The 19,864-nt window shown below is 52.2% G+C and overlaps 1 protein-coding gene across 1 annotated transcript in view; it reads left to right on the top strand.

The window, feature by feature from the left end:
- Positions 1-9,893: 9,893 nt before the first annotated feature.
- LOC116475482 (ficolin-1-like) overlaps positions 9,894-19,864 on the top strand; it is a 23,014-nt gene continuing 13,043 nt past the window's right edge. Inside the window, exons 1-2 of the mRNA XM_032164763.1 lie at positions 9,894-9,938; positions 10,355-10,420. Coding sequence (XP_032020654.1) covers positions 9,894-9,938; positions 10,355-10,420 — 111 coding nt within the window. The remainder of the gene's footprint in view (positions 9,939-10,354; positions 10,421-19,864) is intronic.

The following is a 19,864-nucleotide window of genomic DNA, read 5'->3' as shown; positions in this document are numbered from 1 at the left end:
AGCGGGAGGGTGCCAGCAGAGGAGCCCAAGGACAGGAGGTCACAGAAGGCCCTGGCAGCCTGGGACGGGGGTGCCATCCTCTTCATAAGCTGCACAGCTGCCTTGACCCCCCTGGGCAGGCACACAGCAGGCACGGGTAGGGGTCCTTCCTCCTGGCACAGACAGCCCCACAGCCTGCGGGGCGGCAGAGCCTCCACCCTGGACACTCCTGCTCCTGGATGCAGAGCGAGAGGTGGCTGCAGCCTTGCGAGATGTCGCGCAGAGGCTGACAGGAGCACAGTTCACTGAGAGAGAGAAGCCAGCAGGCCTCAGCCAGGGAAACCGGTGCCCGATTGGTGCCCAGCTGTGATGAGAGTCCTATTTCAATGTGGACCCCTTAGGCCCATGTCCAGAGGCCTCTGACTCATGGAGAACTGTGCTCGGCACACCGTTTCTGGACCCTCTTGGAGGATTATCTGCTAGTCCTGGGGCCTGGGTGCCACGTTCTGCATGGACAGCCAGGACCGAGATGGAGCCTGGACCAGCCCCCGGAGCAGCTGAGCATCTGCCCATCGGTTCAAATAGAAGGACCCTGGATGTCTGCCTTGGACGGCCGGCCCAGCCCCTTGTGGGCTGGTGGGAGCTCCCCTTTCCAGGGCTCTGGGCCTGTCTCCAGAGCTGGAAGCGCTGAGGACTCCCAGCCCTGGCCATGATGGATGACGAAGCCCACGCCTGCCCACCCTGTTTATGTCCATCCTTCTGTGGTGGATGCCCTTGTCTTGTCTCCGTGATACTGTGGGCTTCCCCTGGCAGAGCCCTCATCACAAAACTCTGACTGATGTCTACTCATCTCTCTCCCCAGCAAGCCCTGGGGAGCATCTTGCAGGCAGCCATCCCGCCAGAACCACCGTCCTCTCTCAGTGCTGGGTCACTGCATACACTCAGGGCTGAGTCTGCACTCCCCCCATCTGCCTTGAGAGACAGAAAATCACCCACTGGCATTAACCAAGCCCCCCGAGTCAGTTCGAGGGCTGGAAGGACCTCCTGGGACCTGCCTGTGTTCATTCACTTATCCGGTCATCATTCATTCAGTAGTGGTTGTGGGTCAGTGATGCACCCAGCCCCAAGCCAGATGCTGCAGGTACACTGCTCAGGAAAGTGATGTAATCCCTGAGTGCCTGGTCTCGGTGTGCCGAGAGACAAGTGAAATTGTCCCAGGGCCACGGTGGGATTCAGAAGGTGCAGCGTGCCCTGCCAGGTGGGAGACGGGAGGGGTATGACGGTCTGGGGCAGACAAGACAGAAGGACGAGTGGCAGTTATCAGGCAAATACAAGTGTCCAGGGCGGAGGCTCTGGCCCTGGGACGCCTAGGGGTGGCAGGGTGAGTGCCTAGGAGAGGGACGTGCCTGGCACTCACACAATGAGTCTGGCAGGGAACGCGGCTGGACCCAGAGGGCCTGGAGGCTGTGAGGAGGGTGATCTGCCTCTCTCTGTAACAGGACAGCCCAGGAGGGTCTGTGCTCAGGGATGCCACACGCCCCTTGTGCTCCATCTCACAGCTGGGCCCAGCGGTGCGGGACTGCCCGGGGTAGAGAGGCACGCAGCGACCTTCCAGGCTGCAGCAGCAGAGGGGTGGGGGTGGCTGGGCCTGGGTGGTGGCCGCAGGGGAGAGGGACATGGATGGAGGTGAAATGGACAGGTGTGTGGATCGTGAGGCAGCCCGGATGTGGGTGTGGGGGGCGTCATGGTCTTCCCTGCCCCTGCAGACAAGGCAGCAGGCTCTTGGGGAAGCTGCAAGAGGCAGAACCGGGCTGCTCTGCCCTGAGGGCTTCTGCACAGAGTTCCAAGTTCCAGGAGCATCTGGGGGCTGGGACCTGCCTGCATAGTGAGGTGGATGGGCTCTGCCGTCGGCTTTGCTGTCAGTGCAGAGCCGGCCTCGTCCTCATTGTGTAGCTCAGGAGATGGAGGCCCAGAGAGGCAAGGCTGGCACCCACACGGGCCAGCTGCATAACCCAGGTCCAATTCCAGGTCCCAGAGCCAGACTCCATGGTGACCCACTGCCAGGGATGACGAGCAGATTGCCACTCCCAACAGAGCCTCAGCTTTGTCACCTGCAGGGCAGGAGGGCAACAAGACCTGCTTGGAAGCTGAGAGTCCACGTGCCCAGCAGGCGTCCCACCCTCCTCTGCCTCTTGACAAAGCAGGCCGGTCATCCCGTGCTTCTGACACCAGGGCCGTGAGGAGCGGCGTCCCCGTCTCTGGGCCCGTAGGCCTTTGACAGGTGGGGATGCCTGTCCCTGCTGGGTCCCAGGTTTGTATTTGCAGCCACAGAGCAGAGCAGGGAAGAGCCAAAGTGACCCGCCAGGAATCTCAGCTCTTCCCTGTCTGGGTCCTGCCCTGACCACATCCGTCATTGTCAACACCGGGAGGACAGTGTGTGGCGGCTGGTGCTCCCTGACAGCAGCCTTCCCCAGAGAGCCAGGCCCACCCCACCGACCCCAGCCTGGGGGTTCTCAAAGGCTCTGGGCACTGCCTTGGCTGAAGCCAGTCCTGAGCTCCAACTTAGGGACAGAAGCAGCCCACCTGGGTAGATGGGGCTTGGCAACCTCCCAGATTCCCGAACACACCCCATAGGCCCCTTCCAGCCTCAGGTTTGGAGAGGCAGAGGGGGAAAGGTCCCAGCTAGCCAGCTAGGGGCAGGAAGAAGGTGCGCTGGTCTGGTCAGTTACCTCCCTGACTTCCTCATCCATGTGGCAGCTGAAGCCTGTGACAGGAAGAGGCAAAACCAAAACCAAACCTGTCCCTAAAGGTTAAGCTTATTGGTCCTTACGTGGGGGTGTAAAGTGTTTTATTCAGGTAAGCTGATGCATCCTGTTAGCTGAGCTAAACCAGACAGAGCTGACTGGAGGAGGCAGGGCTGATTTGAAAGATGAACCTCCAGCCGAGAGTGCCCATGAGGACGTTTGGGGGCGCCAGGGTCTTCCTCCTGCAAAGCTGCAGGTCCTCATGTGCCCGATGTTCTCCCACTAGTGGTTAGCTCTGTGACCTCCTCCAGGTTGCCTCAGTTTCCCCAAATGTAAAATGCAGAATGAAGCCCCCCTCCCCCCCGCAGACGGGACACAGGTGAAGAAAGGTGGTCCGGTGACCTGCCCCATCCCAGGTGGCTCTTACTGAAGGTCGGCTACTATTGTTAGGCCACGTGCACATCCTTTACATGGAAGATGATTGAAACCTGCACCTGGACAGTGCCCCCAGCTGCGGGTCACCAGCTCTGCAGGGACCCAAGGCCCCAGTGCAGGCTCAGAACGAGGCAGAGACAGCACCATGCACCTTTCCAGGCTTCCACATTCTCAGGGACAAATCGCCCCCCTTCATGCCTGTCTGGGCCATCATGGGAGCGATTCGGGGCTGCTCAGGCCTTGGTCCTCTTGTCCTAAGGGAAGAAAGCTGAAAATACCTAGATGTCTGGATGGCCCTGGATCCACAACAGTCTCCATCAGGAGCACAGGAGCTCTGCATGACCGCGCCACCGATTTTTCTCTTGGGAGACTTCTAGGGGTGGGGGGCTGTGGTAGCAAATACAGAGTGTGTATTACCCCAGCGTTAACCACACAACTCCTAGCCTGCAACACTTGAAAGAGGAACCTGCCACCCTCCATGAGGCTGGAGAATCAGCGGGAGTTTCCAAAAGGCAGCTTTGGTTTAAACCACAAGATAATGGAGGGATTTGCATTTTGCTGAAGAAACCGCAAGGCACCCTCCGACATTGTTTCAGTTCTTATTTGCTGTTCCTTTTTGAACGTCTCTTCTTGAAGCAATTTCTGGGCAAATCACACAAATAAAGCGCTTGAGAAACAGGTTATAGCCCTTACCCAACTTGCTAATTAGGTTTGGAAATTTCTAGAGGGACTTGAACTTCAGTGACCAACCACCCTGGTTTGCCCTGGGGACATGGGACTGTCATTGCTAATACTGGGACAGTTCCAGGCAAACCGATGGGATGGTCAGCCTGCCTGCACCCTGGTCATTGTCTTCACCCCTTGCTCCCTCATAAGGATTGATAAGCACCTCACCTTTTGTAGCTGGTGGAGCTGCTGCTCCACCCCTCCTTTCCCTCAGCTGTGATGACTGGCAGGTGACTAGCCAATCAGATTCTTCCCTGGGATTCTTCATTGGGGATTGGTGGGTCACATCCTCACTTGCCCTCCTAACTCACAGAGTATGATGGAGGTGACTTAGTGGTGACCATGGCTGGCCAGGCTCTCTCTGCCTCTGAGAGAGTGCTCCTCTGTAGAAGGAGAGAAAGAACCCAGGCAGGGACAGTGTGTGTATGTGTGTGCGTGCATGCATGTGCGTGTGTGAGCCTGCAAACCCACGTGCCCACCCCCAGCTGTCTCTTGTCACTGCCATGACCAGATCAGGGTGCGGGAGGATGGAAGAAGCCGCAGTCCCGTGCTCTGCCCTCTACTGTAGCAGAGAACCTGCTACACAGAGGTGACTGTGCAGGGGTGAGGGAGGTGGAGGACAAGGTATTTATGTGCAATAAATATTTAATTCCACCAGCGCTCCTCCCGTAGCAACATGGATCCTAGATTAGTTTTATACATTCCACCCACATCACCATACCCTTCAGCAAGGTTAATCCTGTCCTAATGTGAGTTTAAAAATTAAATCCACTTCGCTGAACAAATGTCCTTTGCAGCTTCATCCCATTCTTTTATGCAGAGTAAATATGTTTGCACAATGGCTCTGGAAATAGCGCTCCAGAGCGGATCACACATGCATCCAACACGCCTCCCGGCCCTGACTCCATGCATTATATATGACAGTCCCAATCCAGTCTCGCCACCGTGCTGGGGAGCGGGCAGCAGCTTGTCAGCGCCTTTAAATCAAGCGCAAAGCAGATTGTGAGCTGGTTCTGGAGAACAAAAAGCAGTGAAATAATTTGGGATTTTGAGAACCATTAGTTTAACTTAAGTGAGAATATGCGCCTGGATTTTTCTTATCTTTTCATAAGCTTTAAAAATACACACAAAGCTAAACAACAAAAACAACCACCACCAAAAAACAGCAATTGCCCCTTGCCCAAAACCGACCCTACTTCCCAGTTTGTTTTTCCCAGGTTCGCAGAAGGTGACAGTGACCTCTCTCCTACACAGAGCTGTAGGTGGAGGCTGGAGATTTGGTTGCACCACTGTATTCTAGGCTTGGAGACTCAATTAAGATATTAAAAATAGGACTTGGGCCAGCAGGGTGCTTCCGTGGAGCTGTCTTTGTTTATGTCTTCAGTAAGCAGCCTGTGAAAGCCCCTCCAGTCCCAGGGAGGCTGGAGAGTTCTAAAGGGGGATTATCTGCCTCCTGGGGTATAAATTCTAATTTACTCTGACACAAACTATTACCCTGCAAACACTGGTCATCCGTCTTCAGGTGCCTGGCAGATACTCGGCGCCGTGTTATTATCTCTGGGAAATTAAAGTGGGCCTCAGGGTGAGGGATGCTTCCTGCTGGAGCCCCAGGTGCCTCTGCCTCGAGGCCCAGCCTGACCTCCAAATAGTCCCAAGCATGAATTGGTTTGTCTCTCTGGGTGGTGATGCCCGACGTCCTCACTCTCACCCTCTGCTCCTTCGTAAGGGTTGATAAGCACCTCACCTTTTATAGCTGGTAGGGGGCTTCATAAAGGGCAATGTTGCTGCCAGCCCAGGGGTCTGGGCAAGGAGGGGGTGACAGTGCTAGGACAGAGGAAAGGGGAAGGAGAAAAGAAGGAAGGAAGAGGGGACAGGAAGAAAAGACCATGTTGCGTAGCAGAGCAGGGCCTGTCCCTCCCTGCAATCCTGGGCTAGAGAAAACCGTCCGTTTAAAAGTATTCAGAGTCAGGCTCCCCCACCTCGCCATCTAAGAACCCCTAGGCCTGGGTGCTGGCGGAGGCCCACTCAGTACCTTCATCCTAGCACTCTTTGTCAAACCTAAAGGCTTTGTTGAGATGTAAATCACATACTATAGAATTCACCCATTTATTTTATTATATTTATTTATTTATTTTTTAAAGACAGAGTCTCACCCTGTTGCCCAGTCTGGAGTGCAGTGGTGCGATCTCAGCTCACTGCCACCTCTGACCCCCGGGTTCAAGCGATTCTCCTGCCTCAGCCTCCCCAGTAGCTAAGGTTACAGGCATGCGCCCATAGGGCCTGGCTAATTTTTGTATTTTTAGTAGAAGTGGGGTTTCACCATGTTGGCCAAACTGGTCTTGACCTCCTGGCCTCAAGTGATCCACCCGCCTCGGCCTCCCAAAGTGCAGGGATTACAGGCGTGAGCCGCTGTGCCTGGCGGAATTCGCCCTTTTAAAGTGCACAGGTTCATGGTTTTCTGTGTAGTCACGGAATCGTGCAGCCATCATCATATTCTAGTTTTAGGACATTTTCATCATCTTAAAAGAAACCCTGGACCCTTTGGCCGTCACCCCCCTGCCACTCTTCTTCCCATCCCCTGGCCACAAGGAATGTCCTCTCTGTCTGTGGATCAGCCCATTGTGGTGATTTCCCGTCAGTGGAATCCTGGGCCGTGTGGCCTGGCTTCTCATGTGGGGCATGTTAGGAGGGCTTGCCCTATTGTTGCCTGGACCCATGCTCTGTGCCTTCTGTGGCTCACTCTTGCCCTCTGCTCCCTCATAAGGGCTGATAAGCACCTCATCTTTTGTAGCTGGTAGGGGGCTTTATAAAGGGCAATGTTGCTGCCAGCCCAGGCATCTAGGCAGGGAGGAGGTGACAGTGTGGGGACAGAGGAAATGGGGAAGGACTCTCCCCTCTGTGGGGAGACCACACTGTGTTCATCCCTTTCTGTCGAGGGTACCCGGGTCGCCTCCACCTTTTGCTGACTGTGAAGTGTGCTACTATGAACGTGCTTGCGCGAGGGTTTGTGTGGAGGCCTGTTTCATTTCTCTTGGGTATATTCCTGAGGTTGCTGCTGGGGGCTGTCAGAGGAGCTGCCAGGCTGTTTCTACCACAGCTGCCCCATCTCATACTCCCACCTCCTAAGCATGTTATTGGTCGGCTTTGCCTTGAGCACTGGGACAAACCACCCTGATGGCAGGTGTGCCTTTTGCTGAACCCATTCTCTACAGATGTTAGGATTTCTTACCACAAAGCAGATCCTGACGCAAGAGCCGGGGGACCCTTGCCTGCCCATGAGGCCTGAGTAGTGGCAGGGTCACCAGCTGACGGTGATAGTGACTCCTGGAATTGGAAGATGGAGCCAGTGGGGCAGGGTGGGGGGTTAGGGGGTGGAGAGGAGCATCAGCTTCAGCAGAGAAGGCTCTGAAAGGTCATCTGGTCTCAACGGGTGGAGTCTGTCCTGTTGCAGAGCTTGCTCAAAGCTGGACTGGAGCCCTGGCTTCTCGCCCACACTTTCCCTGGCCCGGGCTGCCACTCGGCACTGCAGCCTGGACTACCTGGAGTCAGGGAGTTTTTCTGGCAGGAGGCACCCGTCCTCCAGAGAAGCCCACCATCAGGTGTCCTCCGGAGAGGCTACCAGGGGCAGGGGACTGGGTCTGCTGGGTCGGCTTTTGCCTTTCGGACTTGGTAGCCACCCTCCAGTCACTCCAGGAAGAGGAAGAAGACACCTCTGAGGCTGGAGGAAAGAAATGGGGCAGAATTTCCTCCCTTGCTACCAGAACTCTGTGAATACCCGGCCTGTTTGTTCAGCCAGGCTTGAGCTCTGCTACCTGTGTCCCTGGTGTGCTGTGGATGGAGCACGAGACATGACACCAAGCAGGACCCATGGGGCTCTGCAGGGGAGAAGACAGACCAGGGGTGTGTGTGTGTGTGTGTGTGTGTGCACGCATGTGTGCGTTGGTGTACGTGTGTAAAGAATGAGTTCTTGCCACTCTAGACAATGGAGAACTAGTTTTTCTGGGCTTCATTTTTAGTGAGTCGTTGACTTCTTCCTAATCAAATGATCTACCTAGAAAAAAGCCGATAGGATTGATAGACACATGGCCTATTTCTGCCAGACATATTGGGCCTACAGAAGTCCAAACCATTTCTTTTCCCCAGCAATGCCAATTAGAAAATATAATTCTGAAAAAGATGCCATTCGCCACGGGAACAGAATTCATTAAGTATCTAGGAAGCAACCAAAAATGTCCACTCTGATACAAGACGTGGAAGACAATCTGAAGAGGGGCAGGGCTCTGCGCGCTCCACGCTCTCAGAAGCAGGGACTAATGTCAGGACAATGCCCAGTGTCTCCAGATGAACCCACAAATTCAATGCAATCGCAATCAAGAGTGTTTGTGGAACTCAGCAGCGATGGAGAAGTTAAGGTCCTCAGATGGCTAGCTCAACATTAGAAAAGAAGGGCAAAGGGTGTGAGCTTGTCCTGTGAGGTAGGAAGATGCCCTGCAAAGACGCAGCAATACATGCCACGTGGCACTGGCAAGAAGAGCAACGGCCTAGAACCAAGAGCCCAGAGACATAGCCAACACTGACCCCACGTGGGAACTTAAATCCCAAAGGCAACACTGCAAATCCAATGGGGAAGGAGCATGTGGTCTGGTTGATGTTTGCTTAGCAGATGGAGGTCAGCAATGAATTTCTGCACCTGTGGGTCACAGACACAGGAGGACTCCATGGATTAAAGGGCCAGATTGGAAAGCTAGAAGAAGAAAGTCAGTAAGCCAAAAGACTGCAGAGTATCTTTAGGGCTTAAGGGCTACAAAAGCCTTCTTAAAGAAAACTTATTTATTCAGACAGGGTCTCAACCTGTCACCCAGGCTGGAGCGCAGTGGTATAATCACAGCTCACTGCAGCCTCAAATTCCTGGGCTTAAAGGATACCCCCACCTCAGCCTCCTGAGTAGCTAGGGCTACTGGCATGTGCCAACACACCTGGCTAATTTATTTTTTTGTAGAGATAGGGTCTCGCCATGTGGTCTTGAAGTCTTGGGCTCAAGCAATCCTCCTGCCTTGGCTTCCTGAAGTGCTGGGATTCTGGTTCAAACTTGTTACACATAGGGAAACCGAGGCTCGGGGGGGGGAGAACGCATGTGTGTGTGCACATACGCACACACACAGGCACACACCTGGTCTGTCTTCTCCGCTGCAGAGCCCCACGGGTCACATGCACACACCTGGTCTGGGATTACAGGCATGAGCCACCACACTCAGCTAAGAAAACTTTAGAAGCCAAAATTATTAGCTCAAAAAACTATAGGGGGCAAAGTTCACAGAGAGCTGATAGAATGGAAGAAGAGATTTGCAATGTCTGAAGCCCACAAAGGTTGATGTCTGGAGCTAAGGCATGAACAGTGAAAGGCTGCAGTTCCCGCAGAGAAAGCTAGGAAGGAGCAGTTTACTTGGGCGACAGTTGAACGTTGTGCACTGTGAAGCTGATGAGCACCAAGAAGATGGTCCAAATCCCGGGCACACTCAGGAAGCAGGGACGCGCAAAGAGTCGGTGGGAAAATGTAGAAACCAGCACCCGGCCGGGCGCGGTGGCTCACTCCTGTAATCCCAGCACTTTGGGAGGCCGAGGCAGGCGGATCACGAGGTCAGGAGATCGAGACCATCCTGGCTAACACGGTGAAGCCCCGTCTCTACTAAAAAATACAAAAAATTTAGCCGGGTGTGGTGGCAGGTGCCTGTAGTCCCAGCTACTCAGGAGGCTGAGGCAGGAGAATGGCGTGAACCCGGGAGGCAGAGCCTGCAGTGAGCCAAGATCGTGCCACTGCACTCCAGCCTGGGCGGCAGAGTGAGACTCCGTCTCAAAAAAAAAAAAAAAAAACCAGCATGGCCCCCACTGGAGCACAGCCTTTCTAAACAGTCCAGTTTTACTGCTTGGAAGTCCCCACCTTGGTGTGAGCCAGGAGGACTCTGACACAGGTTCCGGCGGGGGGTTGGGGGGGCTGGGGGGGAGGCGGCGATGGGGGGCGGGGGTGGCACTGCAGCATTGGCGCTGGGAGTGAAGGTAGGCTTACAGGCCACCTGGGTCACCCAGTAGGTGCAGCCTGGGGAGTGTGGCATGACTGTGGAAAGCGTCGGGCTGAATGCAGATGCACCAGGATGGGTGATGGTAAAAGTCACACGTGCATGATGCAAACTCGGTGGAGGAAGTAATGTTCAGAGCCAGGTGCCACAGATGCCATTTACCTAAGTTAAAAATACACACACACAGATTCATTTTGAAAGAACATGGTTAAAATAAAAAGCTCTGCACTAAACGCAAGAAAGTGATGCTTAGGCATGGAGGAGAGGCAGGGAAAGAGAAGGAGTGTGGGATAAAGGAAGAGGGAGAGAAAGGAGTCTGTGGGGATGTGGCACTGGTGGCCCCAGGCCTTTCCAGGTTGGATTTTTGGCTTCTCTGGTGTCCGCTGGTGTTTGCAGAGCCCCAGAACATCCTCGCACCCTGCTCTCTGCAGCAGCATTCCCCCCAAGCACACCTACCAGGAGGTGGGGAAGGCAAATCTGCCCGCTCTTCCCTGGAGACCCGAGGAGGACTGGCATTCCATCCAGGTGGCTCCCTTTGCTGGAAGAACCCTTGGGAAGCCTATGGCCATTTATCTGGGAGGTGGAGCAAAGGGGAGGAAGGGCCAAGAGAAACCATTGCTTGGACCTGGGGACACAGGGAGAGGGGAGGGAGAAGACTGCTCTGTGCAGTACGACTCTCCCCCAACTCAGCATGACTGTCCCCCAAACTCAGCACCACTACTCCCTGCTCTCGGCATGACTGTCCCAGCTCTCAGCAGGGCTGTCTCTCCCTCTCAGTAGAAGGGGCCACAGCTCTCACCTGCCCTTATTGGCATGGCCTGCTGGGAGCTGGTCCAAGGTCCTGCATCCCGGGTGGGGAGAGCCCAGGTCTGTGTGGATCCACGGTGCCTGCTCCTCACGCAGGCATGGGGCTGCCGGGTGGCCTCCCACTCAGGGGGATAATAGGTGCTCAATAAACCTCATGCTCCCAGGTTGGGGCCTGGTGCCTGAGCCAGGAGGCAGGGGTGACCGGGGCTGTCCTGAGGACTGGGCAAGGTAGGATATTGGTGAGGAAGAGGTAGTGGGGGTCAGGCTGGGTCAACTCCGTGAGCTGCTAGGTCCCTGCCCAGGGGCTAGGGATGGAAGGATTCCATGGGTCTTCGGAAAACCCCTGTCCTGGAGCCGGCACACGGTGACACAGCACGTCTCTCTGCAGGAAAGAATGAGGAACCTAGGGCAGAAGTGGGGCTAGTTAGCCACAAGGAGGAAGCAGGGCCGTGTGTCCTGAGGTTGAGGAGAGGAAGCCCGTGGGTGTGGACGCATCTGGCATTGCTCAAGGGAGGTCCTGGATTCCTCTTCCCCCCAATAAGAACTAACCAAACAGAGGTGGAGCAGGCGGCCCTTGGTCCCTTTCCTGGGGTCTGCGCTCTGGTTTGACTCGGCAGAGAGCCTCTCCCCAGCGGCAGGGCTGCAGGCACAGTCTGTCCTCATAGCCAAGAAAAGGTGCCCTCTGGTTCCTCACAGAACCCTAAACAGTAATGTGTGCAGGGCCCCACCAGGTCCAGCCAGGCGAGCTGTCCATCTTCCCACCACCAGCCACACACGATAAGCAGAAAATGAGGGGGCGGGTCCCATCAGAGGGACGGGGATAGCCCAGCCTAGGGGACACACCTGGCCTGGACATTGGTTCCAACCCCCACTCTGGAGGGAGCCAACTGCCCTGTGGCAGCTCTGGTGCCTGGAGAAGCCAGGTCTCCGGGTGGGTGCAGGGGGCAAACCTGCTGCTCTCAGGTGCCCACTGGGGCCGGCAGGTCCTGGAAAGCTCCACCAGCAAGGGTGGCACATTTCAAGGAGAACCTGGCTCTAGGTGTTGCTCTGAGTCGGTTCCTGACTCCACGGCTCATTGCAGGAATCTCTCTGAAGACCCTGTATTAGTCAGGGTTCCCTAGAGGGACAGAACTAACAGGAGAGATGTATATACGAAGGGGAATTGATTAGGAGAATCGACTCACGTGATAACAAAGGGAAGTCCCGCCATAGGCCGTCTGCAAGTTGAGGAGCAAGGAAGCCAGTCTGAGTCCCCAAACCTCAAAAGTAGGGAAGCCCACAGTGCAGCCTTCAGTCTGTGACCGAAGGCCTGAGAGCTCCTGGCAAACCACTGGTGTAAGTCCAAGAGTCCAAAAGCTGAAGAACTTGGAGTCTGATGTTCGAGGGCAGGAAGCATCCAGCACAGGAGAAAGATGAAGGCTGGAAGACTCAGAAAGTCTAGTCCTTCCATCTTCTTCTGCCTGCTTTATTCTAGCCGTCCTGGCGGCTGATGAGATGGTGCCCATCCAGATTGAGGGTAGATCTGCCTCTCCCTGTCCACTGACTCAAATGTTACTCTCCTCCTAGGACCAATCCTTTGCATCCTTCAATCTAATCAAGTTGACACTCAGTATTAATCATCACAAGTCCTCCCCTTGTCAACTTGAACCCATACACATCTTCTGATATCATATGTAATTTTCAAATAGACACAATAATAAAGTCATAATTACACCTAACATAATATAGCTGTCCTTCGTACAACTGGAAGCACACTAATCCTTAACCTAAATGATATTATATAAAGTTAACAACACTTAAATGTTGATATGAAGTCAGTAAATCTTATGTCACATGGTAGAAGGAAAAAGAAGAAATAAAGTGTAGATATTTTCTTAGTACGAGGGTATACATGCACAGACATATTCCTAGTAAGATAAGGAGGAAATACTCATGACAATTACAGTCCTAATTTCTGCAACTGGTCACGTGGTTGTAGCTGGTACTGATGACTACCTTCTTTTACTACCCGTTCTGTATTCCCTTTGCCTTCAGCAGGCACCTCAGCGCTTTGTGGTTCTTATTATTTATTTATTTATTTTTGAGACAGAGTTTCACTCTCGTTGCCCAGGCTGGAGTGCAATGGTGTGATCTCTGCCCACTGCAATCTCCACCTCCCAGGTTCAAGCCATTGTCCTGCCTCAGCCTCCTAAGTAGCTGGGATTACAGGCATACGCCACCATGCCAGGCTAATTTTTCGTATTTAGTAGAATCAGAGTTTCATCATGTTGGTCAGGCTAGTCTCGAACTCCTGACCTCAGGTGATCCACCCACCTTGGCCTCCCAAGTGCTGGGATTACAGGCGTGAGCCACTGCACCCAGCCTGGGTTATGGTTTTTTATCTGGTGGAGTGACTCAATCCTTCATTCCTGAAGGGCCTGGGCCAATTGTAGTCCTGCCTGGACTGGGCTGTTGTAGTTTCCCATTGACCTTAATCACAGGACATGGTAATACTAAGAGACACCCTAAGAAATCTATATTTCCTTACCTGCGCTGTGGAGCAGTAGATTGACCTTATCTTGATAGTCTGGGTCAATCACCCCAGACAACACTGTAACTCCCTTCTTAGCCTGTTGACTTAGAGGCAGGAGGAGCCCAAAGTGTCCAGATGGCAATCTTAACTTCCAGCTTAATGGAATTGTTGTGGTGTCTCCTGGTGGCAGTGTTCCTCCCCCTGGAACTAAGACCTCTAGGCCAGCAGAACATAATGTTGTGGGAACAGAAAGCCAACATTTTGCTAGTGGGTCACTAGGGGTGATGGTGAGTGGTATCACTTCCACTTCTACCACTTGATTCCTGGAGCCATGAACGCTGGCTATGGGGAAAACAGTACCATATATTTGATGCAGATTCAGAGCATACACAGCCTTCTAGAGAACTTTGCCCCAGGCTTGCAAAGTATTGTCACCTAGATGGCGTTGTAATTGTGACTTTGAAAGGCTATTTCACCATTCTATCAATCCAGCTTCTTCAGGACAATGGAGAACATGGTAAGAACAGTGAATTCCATGAGCAAGAGCCCACTGCCACACTTCTTTAGCTGTAAAGTGAGTGCCTTGATCAGAGGCAATGCTGTGTGGAATACCATGATGGTGGATAAGGCATTTTGTGGGTCCACGGATGGTAGTCTTGGCAGAGCACTGCGTACAGGATAGGCAAACCCATATCTGAAGTGTCTATTCCAGTGAGAACAAACCACTGCCCTTTCCATGATGGAAGAGGTCCAATATAATCAACCTGCCATCAAGTAGCTGGCTGATCACCCTGGGAAATTGTGCCGTATCAAGGGTTCAGTGTTGGTCTCTGCTGTTGGCAAACTGGGTACTCGGCAGTGGCGATATCCAGGTCAGCCTTGGTGAGTGGAAGTTCATGTTGCTGAGCCCATGTGTAACCTCCATCCCTGCCATAATGGCCACTTTGTTCATGGGCCCATTGGGCTATGACAGGGGTGGCTAGGGAAAGAGGCTGAGAGGTGCCCACAGAACAGGTCATCCTATCCACTTGATTATGAAAATCCTCCTCTGCTGAGGTCGCACATTGGTGAGCACTCACATAGGATACAAATATCTTCACAGTTTCTGACCACTCAGAGAGGTCCATCTACATGCCTCTTCCCCAGATTTATCACCAGTTTTCCAATCATGCTGCTTCCAAGTCCCTGACCATCCAGCCAAACCATTGGCTACAGGCCGTGAATCAGTAAATAATCACACATCTGGCCATTTCTCCTTCCATGCAAGGTGCACAGCCAGGTGTGCTGCCTGAAGTTCTGCCCACTAGAAAAATTTCCCTTCACCGCTGTCCTTCAGGGATATCCTAGAAAGGGGCTGCAGTGCTGCGGCTGTCCGCTTTCGGGTGGTGCCTGCATATCGTGCAGAACCATCTGTGAACCAGGCCCTAGTTTTCTCTCCTCTGTCAACTGTTCATAGGGAACTCCCCATGAGGCCATCGGTGCAGGCTAGGGGGGACACGGTGCAGGTTGGCAGGAGTGGAGACCCTGGGCATTTGAGCCACTTCCTCATGTAACTGACTTGTGCCTTCAGGACTTGATCAAGCCCAATCACGTATACACCACTTCCATTTGATGATGGAATGAATGCTGCTGTACACGACCCACTTTATGGCTAGATGGGTCAAAAAGCACCCAGTTCATGACATGCAGTTCAGGTCACATGGGGACTTGATGACCCATAGTCAAACTTTCAGTTTCCACTAAAGCCCTGTAACAGGTCAAGAGCTGTCTTTCCAAAGGAGAGTAGTTATCTGCAGAAGATGGCAGGGCCTTGCTCCAAAATCCTAGAGGCCTCCACTGTGATTCACCTATAGGGGCCTGCCAAAGGCTCCAAACAGCATCCCTATCTGCCACTGACACCTCAAGCCCCATTGGATCTGCTGGATCATATGGCCCAAGTGGCAGAACAGCTTGCACAGCAGCCTGGACCTGTTGCAGAGCCTTATCCTGTTCAGGACGTAGGTCAAAACTAGCAGCCTTTCTGGTCACTCACTAAATGGGCTGGAGTAACACGTCCAAATGAGGAATGCATTGCCTCCAAAATCCAAATAGGCCCATGAGGCGTTGTGCCTCTTTCTTCGTTGTAGGAGGGGCCAAATGCAGCAACTTATCCTTCACCTTAGAAGGAATATCTTAACAGGTCCTGCACCACTGGACGCCTAAACATTTTACTGAGGGAAAAGTTCCCTGGATTTTCGTCAGATTTATTTCCCACCTCCCAGCACGCAAATGTCTCACCAATAAGTCCAGTGTGTTTGCTACTTGTTGCTCACTGGATCCAATCAGCATAATCTCATCAATGTAATGGACCAGTGTGATACCTTGTGGAAGGGAAAAATGCTCAAGACCTCTGCAAACAAGATTATGACACGAAGCTGAAGAGTTGATATACCCTCGAGATAGGACAGTGAGGGTATATTGCTGGCCTTGCAGGCTAAAGGCAAATTGCTTCTGGTAGGCCTTAGGGACAGGAATGGAGAAAAAGGCATTTGCCAAATCAACGGCTGCATACCAGGTACCAGGAGATGTGTTAATTTGTTCAAGCAATGAAACCACATCTGGTACAGCAGCTGCAATTGGAGTCACCACTCGGTTAAGCTTCCGATAATCCACTATCATTCTCCAAGATCCATTTGTCTTCTGTACAGGCCAAATGGGAGAGTTGAACAGGGATGTGGTGGGAAACACCAGCCCTGAGTCCTTCAAGTCTTTGATGGTGGGACTAATCTCTGCAGCCAAGATACTCGTCCCGTTGACTCTTCAACGGGAATCCACAGTGTGTGCTCCAGGACTCTTGAACACTCTTCATCTCAAGGTACTGGCTATACTGTGTGCACCCACCCAAAACTATTACATCGCAATCCCCTGACCCAGCTCACTGGAAGATCCACCCTAAACCAGACTTGGAGCTCTCAAGAAGCCTGACCTTCCCTTTCCTTCCTCTACTGTTCTGAGGCACTGCTGTAGCACCCTGAGCTGGCACTGTCCCTCACTGCGGTGAGCCGGGAACTCAACTTTGTCCTGTCCACAGTTGTTGGGGATATTTGGAGGGTGTCATTTGAGTCTCTGCCATTCCTCCTGCATATGTGGAGTCCCGAACTAAAGTGCCTGGGAGGGCTGCTCTGTGCAGTCATCTGCATGCAGCTCCTGGGGTGTGCGGACCCAGAGCAGGTGTGCAGCAAGCCCCACCCTCTCTCAGGTGGCTTCTTATTACGTGGCATTGTAGCTGTATTACCTGAGCTTCAACAGGTGAGCACGGTGTGGCACCCCCATGGCAAGCATAAACCAGTTATAAGGATGTTTCTTGATTTCAAAAACAGCAAGGAACAGCCGGGCGCAGTGGCTCATGCCTGTAATCCCAGCACTTTGGGATGCTGAGGCGGGCAGATCACCTGAGGCCAGGAGATTGAGACCAGCCTGGCCAACATGGCAAAACCTCATCTCTACTAAAAATGCAAAAAATTAGCTGGGCATGGTGGCAGGTGCCTATAATCCCAGCTGCTCAGGAGGCTGAGGCAGGAGAATCGCTTAAACCCAGGAAGCAGAGGCTTCAGTGAGCCGAGATCGCGCCACTGCATGCCAACCCGGGCAACAGAGCAAGACTCTGTCTCAGGAAAAAAAACAAAAACAAAAACAAAAACCAGAAAGAGCAAGGACCCCCAGGTCCACTGGAGCAGAGGGGAAGTACCTCATGGCACACCCTGGGGGTGAGGAGGCCACAGAGGCTGTCCTGGGGATGACTAACTCCAGGAGGAAGTGGAGCAGGACCCCGCTGGCGGCCCTGGTTGTAATCTCCAGGGTCAGGGTGCGGTGAGGGCGTCTCCCCCATGATCCACACAGCAGCCTATGACTGACTCTATCATCTGCCAGAAGGACCCTTCCTGGGGCTTGGGCAGCCAGACTTTTTGCTAGATTATATTTTCATTTTGTTGCAGTCACACTTCTTCACTTCATAATAAACTGTCGCATTTAACAGTGTGAGAGTTTCTGCCTTGCTGACCCATAGGGTCGGAACCCCTCGGGGGTGGGCATGGTCCAGGGGGAAGGAATTCCCTCTGTCCACTCTAACCAGCCCCACTCTGACCAGCCCACTGGCTGGCCTCCCCCTCTGTATCCTTCCAAGGCTCATCTCAGGCTGCAGACCCAGCATGTGGAGAAACAGCCGGGCTAGGGGCTGCTCAACCTCCCAGAAGCTGGAGCTGCAACAGGGAAGTGAACCAGCAGCCATTCAACATCTCCAAGCCTCCCAGAGACAGCTGGGCTATAGCTTGTGGTGGGAGCAATACAGGACGATGGTGACCCTTATGTGTTCTATTTCTTTTATTTAAATAGTTTATTTAAGCTTGCTCTTTTAAGTGAAATATAACACCCATTCACCAGAGTGCATAAACTAAACATGCGCCACCCAATGAAGCCAAAACCCATCGCCAGCCCCCCGTGCCCCTTCTAGGCCTAAGGGCTCCCCCTCCTAAGGGAGGGGTCGTGTCACTGGCCCCTGCTAAGGGAGCGGTCATGTCACTGGCCCCTGCTAAGGGAGCGGTCGTATCACTGACCCCTGCTAAGGGAGAGGTCGTGTCACTGGCATGGTCTGGGCCTTTCTGTCCACGTTGCCACCGAGCAGGCATCCCTTCACACTGCTTTTCAGCTTTGCCCACTTTCAAACTCTGTGCAGATGCAACTGAACAGTTAGCATTCCTTAGTGCTGGCGCCCTGGATGCTCCGTGTGCTTGCAGATTTCAACAAAGCTTTTGCGTGAAGCTGGAATCCGATCACTTTATGGGTCTACAGGATGCTCCAGTATGAATGAACCTCAGCTGACAGCCCCATTCTGCTGCGGATGGATGTTTGGGTTATTTCCGGTCTGGGGCTGGACATTTCACACGTGTCTTCTCTCCAGCTGAGCACACCATTCTGTTGAGTAGAACTGAGTTGAACATTGCTGGTTATGGAATATGCTGGTCATAGGGAATTGTTGGGAATACTGCTAGTTTTCCAAAGTGCTTGTACCAAGGTTTCCGATACATCTTCACCAAAACCTTGTAGAGTTAGCTGTTTTGAACAATTTTAGTGTATGCAGTCATCTCATGAGATTTAAGTTTTCATTTCTTGGATTAGTTATGAAGTTGAGCATGTTTTCATACTTCCATCATCTATTAAATATTATATTTTATAAGCGTTTGTTGATTTACAGAAACCCTTTATTCTGGATACAAGCCTTCTGTCACTTCCGTGTGTTGAAATCTCTCTTCCCTCACCCTGGCTTGTCTTTTCCCTCCCACGGTGGCATATTTTGAAAAAGAAGTAATACCATTTTCATGATCAATTTTTCGACTTGTCCTTTATAGTTTGTGATTTTCCGTCTTATGTAAAATACCTGCAAGGGTATTGGAGATCTTATAATATGATCTAAAACTGCTGTTTTCCCTCTCACATTCGGGTCTACGCTTCTCCTGACATGGATTTTTTTTTCACCTGATAACTAGTCAAGTGTCACTTCTTGTTTTTCCATATGACTATCCAGTAGTTTGTGCCACTCATTGAAAGTTTATTCTTTCACTATGGCTCTTCAGAGCCACCGTGTCATAAATCTAGGGTCCGTATGTGCCTGGATTTGTTTCTGAACTCCCTACTCACTTCCTTAGGTTTGCTGTGTACGCCTAAGCCAGCCCCACACTGTCTCCATCACTATCGCTTGATAACGACTGCTGGCGTCACTTCAAGCAACTCGCCCTTCTTTTTCCTTGCTCAAGAGTATCATGGCTATCAGCCCCTTGCCTTTATATAAATTTTATTTATTTATTTATTTATTGAGACAAAGTTTCACTCTGTCGCCCAGGTTGGAGTGCAGTGGTACAATCTCGGCTCACTGCAACCTCCACCTCTCAGGTTCAAGTGATTCTCCCACCTCAGCCTCCTGAGTAGCTGGTATTACAGGCACGTACCACCACACTCTGCTATATATATATATATATATATATATATATATTTTTTTTTTTTTTTTTGAGATGGAGTCTCACTCTGTCACCCAGGCTGGAGTACAGTGGCTCGATCTTGGCTCACTGCAACCTCTGTCTCCTGGGTTCAAGCAATTCTCCTGTCTCAGCTTCCTAAGTAGCTGGGATTACAGGTGCCCATCTGTGCCTAGCTAATTTTTGTATTTTTAGTAGAGACAGGGTTTCACCATGTTGGCCAGGCTGGTCTTGAACTTCTGACCTCAAGGAATCCACCTGTCTCAGCCTCCTAAAGTGGTGGGATTACAGGTGTGAGCCACTGCACCTGGCACTTTATATAAATTTTAAATTCATCATGTCAATTGTCACAGAAAATGGTAGTTTAATTGATAATACAGTGGATATCTAGATAAATTAAGGGAAAATGAATATTTTTCCTACATTTGGTATTCTAATCCACACACATAGAATATCTTTCTAATTATTTTAATCTTCTTTCAGGTCTTTCAGTTCCTATTTGATAGTTTTGTACACAGAAGACCAGCATGGATGTTGTTAGATTTATCCACAGTTATTTGACTTTGGTGTTGCTGATGT

This window comes from Hylobates moloch, unplaced genomic scaffold (genome assembly GCF_009828535.3).
Source record: "Hylobates moloch isolate HMO894 unplaced genomic scaffold, HMol_V3 SCAFFOLD_10, whole genome shotgun sequence".
In the NCBI taxonomy this organism is placed as follows: domain Eukaryota; kingdom Metazoa; phylum Chordata; class Mammalia; order Primates; family Hylobatidae; genus Hylobates; species Hylobates moloch.
The sequence above is the reverse complement of the archived record's forward strand: the minus strand, read 5'-3'. Positions and strand labels throughout refer to the sequence as shown.